Here is an 11,233-nt window from a genome sequence, read left to right as displayed (position 1 = left end):
CACAGTAACGTACGCTTTGCTAAGTCGAATTTCTTCCGTTTTCTCCCGGCCTTATTTTGTCCCATTTAGGTTTGCCGTTGTCATAGTGATTTTGAAGAGAGAAATGGTATTGAGTTTCATATCAGGTTTCAGCCTCTTCAATGAACTGGTAATATCAAGAGCCAAATAAATCGTAGCTCCAATTAGGTAAAGAATGAAGCACCGAGGTCAAGTGACGCTAATGCAAATGCCTACATGGCAAAAACGCTTGTATGCTAATTTGACCCATGATGGGGACGATCAGCCCGACACCCTGCTGCCCAACTACCAAAATGTGTTCAAAGCAAAGTCTCAAGTGGCTTGATTGGAGTGACTTTTCTCTGACAAGCCCTCTANATGCAAAACAGGTTTTGAACAACGGAAGCCTAACTAAATCAGCACAAGACTCATTGAAAAACATATTTCCCTTGGGCAAAATTATCAAAAAGCTTTTCTGCGCTTAAGAACTTTATTACTACGTGGAAGCTCATGATGATTTGTTTATTGGCTTATTAATACTACAGCTTTGCCTATGTTGTGTTGCATAAGACGCATTTTTATCTGCATTTCATATGATCTTGATCCCTACTCTTTTTCATTTTTTCTTCTGTCTGTGCTTATATCCTATCAATTAAATTGCGTTTTTGAGTGATTTATAACAATAAACAGCAATAAGCAAGACATACTCAAGAAACCTACGTAATAAGATATTCTCTGGAACGCACCAATCCAATACAGGATTTTCTGGGACCTGGCTTTTTCAAATACTTCAAATATGAACCAAATGGAACAATCGCAAATGCTACATTTGAATTGGCTTCAAATATACGTAACTGGTGAAGACTTTTTTCACCTTTCATTTGTGCCAGTACTCTTCCCAGTAAACACCTTGTGTCTCAGAGTGGCTCTCGACAATAAAAAAACAATCATCAACTCATACTGCATAATCACTCGGTGTTCATTTGTAATGCTCTATATATGCAACTAATCTCGAATTTCAATTCAATTTCTTTTGATGATGCCTCTTTTTTGTCGTCCTGTCCATTGGGAAAATCATTCCAGTCACAAGACAGGACTGTGATCAACATTGGGGTCAACAAACAGAGAGCAAAGATTGAAATCTCAGTGCAAACGTGCAATCTATTGAAAGATAATACCAGATTGAATTCATGATTGTATTATTCGGCAAGCATGAACAGATCTGTGCCTGAAAATGATCAAGTGTTTGTCGAGTCTTCTCTACACAAGTCAAGTGTTATTCAAATATTGATCAGAGTAAGGCTGGAAAACAGATAACGGTGTGGCGAGTAGAATGGAGATAACACTCTTGTATTAATGCAAACTTACTAATTGAATATACCCTCAGTTCACCATGAAACACTTGCTTGTTGTATCAGCATTACTGCTGAGCTGTTGCCATGGGCTTCTCTATCCCAAAGATAGTCCCACGCGAGAGATCAAATCCCTTGACGGCGTATGGAATTTTCGAGCACAGCCGAGTTTAGACCCGGAGCAAGGGTTCCGTGAAAAATGGTTCGATCATCCACTCCAATCAACGGGTGATGTCATTGACATGCCTGTTCCGTCCAGTTTCAACGACATCACCACTGATCCCAGTCTCCGAGATTTTGCTGGTTGGGTTTGGTACGACCGGGAGTTCTACGCCCCTTCAGCATGGTCGGATTCCAGGGTGTTCCTTCGTTTTGGCAGTGCCCATTACACCGCTTTGGTCTGGCTCAATGGTCAAGAGGTACTGCAACATTCCGGCGGACATCTGCCTTTTGAGACCGACGTGTCTGGCACCCTGCAACTGGGAGCTGCTAATCGATTGACGGTGGCTTTGAATAACACCCTTGGACCCACTACGATCCCACAAGGTGCATGGAACTGGATCAAAGAGGATGATATCTACCCGGCCGGTTCCTTTGACATGTCCTATACTTTCGATTTCTTCAACTATGCTGGCATTCATCGTCCAGTTACCCTCTATACCGTTCCAAAGTCACTCCACGTGGCCGACGTCAAGGTCACCACAATAGGTGTGGCTCAGGATTATAGTTCGGCCACAATCCAATATGAAGTGAATGTTGCTACCGACACGGATGACTTTCAATGTCACGTCCAACTATTGGAACAAGACGGAACAGTGGCGGCAGAGCAGGACGGTTGCACTGGCACCATTACCCTGGCGGAAAATCCCCATTTGTGGTGGCCGTACTTGATGAATGAAGAGTATGGATATCTGTACACGTTTAGGGTGGATGCCACCAATTCCCAGGAGTCCGACCAATACAATGAAAATATTGGGATCCGCTCAGTGTTCTGGGATGATAACAGTTTCAAGATCAACCATCAGCCCTTCTATTTCCGAGGATTTGGTAGGCACGAGGATTCCAATTTCAGAGGCAAAGGGTTGGATTTGCCTCTGGTGACTAAGGATTACAATTTGATCCGATGGACCGGGGCCAACTCCTACCGGACCAGTCACTACCCGTATGCCGAGGAACTCATGGACTTTGCTGATCGAAATGGGATCGTCATCATTGATGAATGTCCTGGCGTCAACCTTGAGGGTTTCAAGCCCGAGCTCTTGGCCAACCATCTCACGGTCATGGACGAATTGGTAGCCAGAGACAAAAACCATCCCTCTGTGGTCATGTGGTCGATTGGGAATGAACCCAGGTCTGAAGTTCCGGAAGCTAAGGATTACTTCATAAAAGTGGCCAATCACACTCGGTCCATCGATCCTAGTCGTCCGGTGACTCTAGTCATGTTTCGGCCCTTTGATCAAGACCAAGGGGGCTACAGCGTCGACATTGTCAGTATTAATCGCTACTACGGATGGTATTCGCAAACCGGCCAGATCGACCTGATTGCCAACGCTGTGGAGCAGGATATTCGCAATTGGCGGACCAAGTTCAATAAACCCGTCTTGGTCACGGAGTACGGAGCAGATACGATCCATGGATTCCATGAGGTGCCATCGACCATTTTCACGGAAGAGTACCAAACCGATCTCATGAGGGAGAACTTCAAGGCGTTTGATAACACCAAAGAGGATGGGATCTTGATCGGCGAGATGATCTGGAACTTTGCTGACTTTATGACTGTGCAGGAGTATAAAAGGGTTTGGGGGAACCGGAAAGGGATTTTCACCCGGGATCGCCATCCCAAGGCCTCGGCTCATATTCTCCGAGACCGCTACTGGAAATTAGCACAAGATGAAGGTCTCCCACGGAACTTGGAAGAAGCCTTCAAACCACGGTACCTCCACAACCAATGTCCGGCAGCAGCACAACCCGCAGTACCTCGTTTAGAAGTGATTTATAAAGATAGGGTTTGAAGCAATGCTGTCTGTTGCTTGGCACGGTTGCATTGTGCCCTTTCAACCGAGTGATATCTATCGTTTAAATACAAGTTTGGAAGCAAAAAAAACTCAGCCCGCTCTTAAGCAGCTTTGCTATTAGAAAGGAGATCGTGAGTAACTGTTTCGGATTGAAAGTAGGCAATTGTTTGGTCTGAATGAGGTGGGAGTAAATGTGGGTTTAAAATGAGCCACTAAACTGAAGCAGAAAAACAACAACAATAACTATCAAAGTCAATGAATGACCTGATTTTGACTTTTACTCCTAAGTTAGATAAGACCAAACAAATATAGGTAGTCAATTGGACTCCTCACTCGCTTTGAGTGCTTTCTCTGCGATCAATCAAGGCATCATGCTCCTGTTGACAGCTTTATTGAATTGGATGTCAATCTATTGCGTGGGATTGTGTCAAGCCTCCAACTTATACCCCAAGGACTCAAGTGTCAGGCAGACGAAATCTCTCGATGGCATCTGGAATTTCCTCTCCCAATCGAGTTTGGACCCTGAAGAGGGATTCCGGAACAAGTGGTTTGAATCCCCACTGCTTCAAAGTTCTGAAGGTGAGCGAGTGATGGACATGCCGGTTCCATCAAGCTTCAATGATATTACCACTCTGGAAAGCCTTCGAGACTTTGTGGGATGGGTCTGGTACGACCGAGAATTCTATATCCCTTCCCATTGGAATGACGCGAGAGTGTTCCTTCACTTTGGCAGTGCTCATTACACATCAAAGGTATGGATCAATGGCCATTGGTCCAGGAACCATTCAGGAGGTCATCTTCCATTCGAATCGGACATCACTCAATTGCTGCATAGAGGACGGTCCAATCGAGTGACGGTGGCTTTAAATAATACCTTGGGTGCTGAGACCATACCCCAAGGGAAGTGGAAATGGTTCCACGATGATCCCATCTATCCAGCCGGGTATTTTGAAATGCAATATTCTTTTGACTTCTTCAACTATGGAGGGATCCATCGACCGGTGACGCTCTACACCGTTCCAAAATCGATCCACATACAGGATATCAAGGTCGTAACAACTTTCGTGGCGAAGGACTTTTTGAGAGCCAATATCACGTACGAGGTCATTCTCAGCTCGGAAGGGTCTTGCTCAGTTGATTTGTTGGACAAACATGGGAATCAAGTGGCATGTTCCACCAATTGCAGTGGAATCCTGTCAGTGGTCCAACCTCATTTATGGTGGCCTTACTTGATGAGCGAAGAATATGGCTATTTATACACACTAAAGGTGTCGGCTAGAGACTCCCAAACGAGGGATGAATACCTCCAGAGCACGGGGATTCGCTTCTTGTCGTGGGACAATACAACTTTCAAGATCAACCACACACCCTTTTATTTCCGAGGATTTGGCAGGCACGAGGATTCCAACTTCAGAGGGAAAGGGTTGGACTTGCCCCTGGCGACTAAGGATTACAACTTGATCCGATGGACCGGGGCCAACTCTTACCGGACTAGTCACTACCCGTATGCAGAAGAGCTCATGGATTTCGCCGACCGAAATGGTATCGTCATCATTGATGAATGCCCCGGGGTCAATTTGGAAGGCTTCAAACCGGTATTACTCGAGAATCATCTCCGTGTTATGGAGAGTTTGATCGCCAGGGACAAGAACCATCCCTCTGTTGTGATGTGGTCCTTGGGCAACGAGCCAAGATCCAACGTCCCAGAGGCAAAGGGGTATTTTCAAACCGTGGCCGACCATGTCCGATCCCTAGATACGAGCAGACCCACCATTTTGGTGATGAGCTACCCTGTAGAGGACGAGCAAGGGGGCTACGCTGTCGATATATTGGGCTTGAATCGATACTACGGGTGGTACTCACAGACCGGCCAATTGAAGCTCATTGCCAATGGAACAATGAATGAAATCAGGAAGTGGAACAAAAAGTTCGGCAAACCTCTGATCCTGACTGAGTACGGTGGGGACACAATCAGCGGGTTCCACGAAGTTCCGTCAACGATTTTCACCGAGGAATATCAAGTGGAACTAATGAAGGAGAACTTCCTGGCCTTCGATCGACTGCGGGACGAGGGGATTCTGATTGGCGAGATGATTTGGAACTATGCTGATTTCATGACCAAACAGGACTATGTGCGGGCTTGGGGCAACCGCAAGGGGATCTTTACTCGAGACAGGCATCCCAAAATGTCGGCTCATGTCTTGAGGGAACGCTATTGGAACATGACGGATGGGTTAATTGTGCGCGTCAACTCACCGATCCGTGAGAACACCTAAAAGTACTCGACGAAATTCTGCACGCGTGTCCTCGTATTCTGGCGGCATGTGGGGCATGAGATCCATCACCAACCTCCAGATGACGTAATTATGTATGATGCTGGAACGAAAAAATGCTTTCAGTTGGGACCGAAAAGATGAAAAACTTTCATGGAAAATACTTACTTTGTTTCCGTTTCTCGGAGCAGATCGCCAAGGTCTTTGAAATAGGGCATGGAGTAGCAGACCACTTTCTCGGACCCATTGAAGGGTAGATCGGTGAGCACTTCTTGAAAGTACATGTTCCAATCAAGACTGGGAACCTCGGTGGCCAGCTCATTCAAGGACAATTGTCGGTATATGGAGCCCGTATCCAACCGATCCTCTTCGGGAATCGAGATCTGATCAAAAGAGAGAGGATGAAGATGCTCTGTTCTTAGTCAAACAAGATCAAAGTTTCGGGCTCACATTAGCCAAGAGCTGCTCAAATTCGACCACTTTCCAAAGTTGGTCGTGGGCAATGGTTTCATTGGCCCCCATCAGAATGGCCACATCCGTCATGTATTGATGATAGGCTGCCAAATCCCGGTATGAATCCAAATGCAAAAAGTAGTCTCGGCTGGGCAAACCCAATTGCATTTGGTCAATCTAGACATGGGCAATGAGAAAAACAGAGAGCCCGCATTATGCAAAGGCCATATTTGGTTTCAGTGACATTTTCTAACCACGTAAAGAATGGCATGGCTTGACAAAACGCTCAGGCTTTTTGGGTCTTTTTCATTTGAATACTTGGGATTATGTTTTATCCACCAGGAATGTGCGGTGCGTTGTGTTATTAGAGAAATTTTGTAAAAAAAAAAAACACCAATTATAAACCTTGTAAGGGTGCGGGTTCCAAGTGACAAAATGGTTCCCCGAAATTTCTTTCATATTATATTTGCATGCCCATAGCACCTGCTGCTAATCATGTTATTCCTCTTTCCATTTCAATTACGAGCTTATTAACAATCCTACGACTGTACAAGATCGACGGTATACGTATATCTGCCCAAAAAAGCAATTTTCAAAAAGTAAATCGAATCGGTAATCGAGAAGAAAAAAGTGCAACGGATTTAAAGGTACCTGAATGATGTGTTGCTTGGAGTTTCGATCATCGGGCCCAATCCATTCCTCAATGAGAACCCCGAGGGTGAAGTTCCGCTTGAGTATCCCCAACATCTTTTCCAAGGGCAGCGTATCATCCTCGGACCAATTCGGATCAGTTACTGGCCATCCGCCTAATTCCTCGATAACCCGTCTCAAGGGAGCATCCCCGACATCCGATATGGCCCCTATGGAAAGTGTACAAAAATGAAAAAAGAAACAGGACTGGAAACCCAAAGTCCTACTTGGAGCTCACCCATGTCCATACAGGATTGATAAAAGTACTTGGCTTTTGTGGTGGCCTCATTGTCTAAGTCGTTGGGCACTTCCTCCAGAATCCCTGGAATCCAGAAGAGCTCGTTAGTTTTCAACATTCGATTCACATTCAATTTTGATGAGATTGTGAATGAGGCGCAATTCAATCGTTCAATTGACAGATTTGTGGAGGGTCAAGACGCAGCAATAATCATGTGGGGCCATTGGGAGGATTTTCCTGATTCTCGCCAAGAAGTGTGCTTCAAGACTTCTTCTTGTCGTCTTTGGCCAGTGTTGAGAATTTGAGAATTGAGATTTTGTCTTTGTCTTTGTCTTTGACACCCCATCAATCAGTCTTGACTTGGTCCGTGAAGAAGCGAAAAAATAAATGACCTTTAGACTATGTATGGCTTCACTCGAGATCATCTGTCACGCTTCTGTTGACATATGAGTGATGAATGATTCTGAATGGGGTAAAACGGGTGAAATCCACGGACAGAGGAGACATCTCAGCTATTAGGAACACCTTTTTTGGATCATCTTCATTTTTGTTCATGTACCTTTTTTCGTGGAATCTTGTGGGATGATGATTGGTTTATTTCCCATTTTCTACTCCTGTTCAGTTAGACTTGTCGAAATTGTTCCAGTCAATCTGATTGATTTGGACTTTTCCACGGGAATTTGTTGAAACTGAACGAGAACATTTGGTTCGGGTTTCAAAGCTACTCGAAATCCCATGTTTTGCTTAACTTTGCCTCGTTCTTCCAATTCCAGGAACATAAATCTGGTTCTTGACATTTCGTTCCAAACATCACGTGGTCTCTTTGTTATTGGAAATTCCTCACAAAAGATCCACCAAACATTCTGAACTTGAGTTTCAAACTCGAGGCAAAAGATCAGTGTTAGATAATTTGCTAATCTTCCGCTCTAACTGGGTAACAAAACACAAGCTTTTTGGAATCGTGAAATTGTAAACGCTTTCGCCTGAGGATAGAAAGTTCTCTCTTGTTAGCATTGGCTCATCGTCCGCTTAACTTACATTGCTCTACATAAAGTGGCACGTTTTGACTTTAAAAGTCAATTTGAAGCTCTAGATTGAACAGGGGAGTTTGTTCCATTCTGTCTCTAAAAGCTTGTGAATTCTTTAGAACTCGATGATTGGCAGGGCAAAGAATAATGTCCCAAAACTTTCTAGGACAGATGATGGGACGTTCTTGAAGAGACGGTGAGAATACAAAAAATGCCCTGACACAAAAGCATGGATTTTTCTCCATATGTTCACAAAACTGGTTTGACTAGAGTTACCAAGGTTCGATAGAGTGACCGGTTGAGATTTTGGTGATCATTTTAATCTAGCTAAGAAACGGAAATTGAACTCGTTTTATGATAAAATGTTGAATATCAATCTCCAAGAGTTGGGAGAAAAAGAGACATGCTCAAATATTCGAAGCACATTTGGTCTCTTGAATGGTCCAATCTCACCCAAAAGATGTGTTATCAAGGTTTCCTAACCTAAGAGAGATCAGATAAACTAGATCTGCTCTAGTTGGGCTGCAAAAGGTATGGGATCCAATGAACGCTAAATCAAATCTCCGAGGTTTCCCTCTGTCATTTATTAAACTTGCACAAGGACTTACATAGTCTTTCTTCAAAGTTCATTCTTCCCCAAGCAAATAATACTTTAGCAATTCTGATTCCGTTCGTGTCTTTTCATCTTTGAGTGACCGTTTATTCTTGTACTTTATGCTATATCTCTATAAAGGGTGTGACATACGCGTACAAGCATTACATAAAACTGACAACTAATAAACCCGCATAAGATCAACCTTATCGTTATAAGGTCAATGTAGTCGACCTTCATTCATGGTCATTCAAGCCAAGCAGTCATACAGCACGTATCATCCTTGAGCAAGTACCTTTCAATATGATTTGTTGTTGGTCAGCGAGAACCTCGAAAGTCGAAATGGAGGATCGGTCCTCGGGGATCACATGCTTCCTGTTCCAGGTTCCGCATGCAAATTGGAAGAAGTCTTCACAAGGATCGGCAGTGCGATCCATGGCTCCAAGCAGGTACGACGCTACAAAGAGACGCAGTTTGAGCACCTCGATCATCCATTCTGTGTTCCACGTTCTCCCTCCTTCTTTCATAGACGACAACGAGAATGTGACACTCGAATAGACTACAAGAGTACTTACCTGTTTGTACGCATTGAGATGAAAGGCATATTTTCTGACCGTCTGCAAGAAAGGACAGAACAGGTTTTTTGGATCGTATGAGGCAGGACGTCTCACAATTGGGGCACGCATTTGAATGCTCAGCTCATGGGTTTGGTGGAGATAACTTAGCATCCTTTGATGTGGAGAGACTTCCAGTTGAGGGTACGTGTTTCTTTTGTAAATGGGCTACTTTGAGTACTGACGTTAAACTCGTGCTTTTACCATTTGTGCATCCGAGAGTCTCTAAAAGAGATGTCTCTAATACTGTCAAGTGTATGCTTTTGCATGAAAATGGTCATTTCATGACCCATGTAGATTGAAAGCCATGTCGGAATAGATGGGCAAGAGCTTGCTTGCACTTTGGCCTGTCATTGCATTTTGGACGTTAACTTGACTCCATTGAAAACAGCTGACATAGCCAAGATCAGACGTTTTAGAGGGTACAGGGTACATTGCAAACTCAAATGCTAAAGAGTGACCGGTATAGTTGGCTAAATCAAATTCACCCGCAACGCAAAAGTTTACCTTTTGTCTGAATGTATGAGTTTGATGAGTACAGGGAATGGTGAATTGTATCACTACCATTGGACCGGAGAAAGCCGACACACGTGAGCAAAATGAAGATAACCAAGATTGCGAGACAGCTGGCCAAGGCCAAACACAGGCACTTTTCGAGGGAGGTCAACCCGCGGAAACGAGCCAGACCACAACAGCATTTCGTTGAGCCGGCATCTCTTTCGTTCTCCGGATGCTCTTTCCACTTCTTCTTGTGGTTAGATGATGATGTAGTGGTTAGCCCATTTTCCATGGTGTTGCAGTCAACCAAAGAGGCATTCTTTGAGGTTTGAGGTCTAGTTGTGAGAGGAAGTAAAGGGTGACCAATGTCTGTATCGTTCACTGGGGCTGAGAGCCGCTCCTGAAATGCAGAAGTAACCTACTTTCAGGCCTTGGTTTGGATTTAAAGAGGACAAATGACCAGGAAGTTAACTTTCACATGGTGTGGCAGCCTCTTGCAAGGAAATGATCCTTGACTGCTTTTCTTGCAAAATTCTTGTCCAAATAGCTCCAACATATAGGGGTAATCATTGCTAAGTTCAACTTGATAAAGTTGCCAAATTGATGCCACTGGACTCTGTGTATGTAGTTTCTTAAACTCGCAATTGTTATTTTCACTATGGGTATTTTTATGACTCAGATTGCAATCAATTTCAGTTTGAATCATCTGGATGCTAAGCCAATTAATACTCTGTGCTGTTATCAAATCTCTTTTTGACATGTTGTGCTCTATGGATTTGCTGCAGTCACATGGTCGCATGTTGTTCCTTTGGCACAATTGCAACTGTTAGATGAAGAGAGGATGATCCAATCTTGGTGAAAAGATGATACGGTTGAAGGCAGACCATAGAAAAAAAGTTTTCCCTTTTTGGAACGAAATACAGAAATCCCCAGCTTAACTTACCAGCTATATATGAATGAGGAAGCCCACTTTTTCCGACAGAAAGAATTGACAAAGAAAAGCATAAAGTTTGTAGATATCCTTTGGACTTACGGACATAAATCAATTTGGTTTCCGCGACCAAAAATAGAGAAAACGTAACCGTAGAGTAACCTTAGTTGCGTTTCAAACTAGAATTTTATTCAAATCCATGGAGCAAACGATAAGATATCTCGTTTTCAAAGATTGCATTTTCATCAATATATTTTTTTTTTTTTCAAAGATTGCATTTTCATCAATATATTTTTTTTTTGGTGCGGACTTCCTTACCGCTACCGGGATTGGAATCCCAGCAGTTGAAGACGAGAAGAATATTTATTATACTTGACTTTTATTTATATATATTATTTGATCGACCAACGAATTGGAGTTGGCTGATCTGGCTAATCCTTGAATATAAGGTTGATCCGGAATTTTAGTCAAAAACTTGTCCAAGTCTGACTTAAATCTTGCTACTCGATCAACGCCTACATAAGCCCTACGAATATTTGAGGGCAGCAAATT

The 11,233-nt window shown here is 43.6% G+C and overlaps 3 protein-coding genes across 3 annotated transcripts in view; 2 read left to right on the top strand and 1 right to left on the bottom strand.

Moving 5' to 3' along the window:
• Positions 1–11,233, bottom strand: part of LOC131881721 (neprilysin-1-like) — a 20,886-nt gene that overhangs the window by 2,881 nt on the left and 6,772 nt on the right. Inside the window, exons 2-9 of the mRNA XM_059228667.1 lie at positions 9,760–10,150; positions 9,214–9,255; positions 8,934–9,095; positions 7,019–7,102; positions 6,742–6,950; positions 6,088–6,267; positions 5,806–6,020; positions 5,621–5,740 (exon numbers count right to left, since the gene is read on the bottom strand). Coding sequence (XP_059084650.1) covers positions 5,621–5,740; positions 5,806–6,020; positions 6,088–6,267; positions 6,742–6,950; positions 7,019–7,102; positions 8,934–9,095; positions 9,214–9,255; positions 9,760–10,150 — 1,403 coding nt within the window. The remainder of the gene's footprint in view (positions 1–5,620; positions 5,741–5,805; positions 6,021–6,087; positions 6,268–6,741; positions 6,951–7,018; positions 7,103–8,933; positions 9,096–9,213; positions 9,256–9,759; positions 10,151–11,233) is intronic.
• LOC131881722 (beta-glucuronidase-like) lies at positions 1,333–3,279 on the top strand (the record flags this gene model as incomplete). The annotated part of the gene is given in 1 exon segment (XM_059228668.1): positions 1,333–3,279. A coding segment is annotated over 1 exon segment (1,889 nt), but the record flags the coding sequence as incomplete, so codon positions are not given.
• Positions 3,359–7,420, top strand: LOC131881723 (beta-glucuronidase-like). The gene has a single exon (XM_059228670.1). The coding sequence runs from the start codon at positions 3,736–3,738 to the stop codon at positions 5,638–5,640; it is 1,905 nt and encodes a 634-aa protein (XP_059084653.1). The 5' UTR covers positions 3,359–3,735; the 3' UTR covers positions 5,641–7,420.

Source organism: Tigriopus californicus, chromosome 6 (genome assembly GCF_007210705.1).
Source record: "Tigriopus californicus strain San Diego chromosome 6, Tcal_SD_v2.1, whole genome shotgun sequence".
Lineage (NCBI taxonomy): Eukaryota > Metazoa > Arthropoda > Copepoda > Harpacticoida > Harpacticidae > Tigriopus > Tigriopus californicus.
This window is presented reverse-complemented; position numbering and strand designations above follow the sequence as displayed.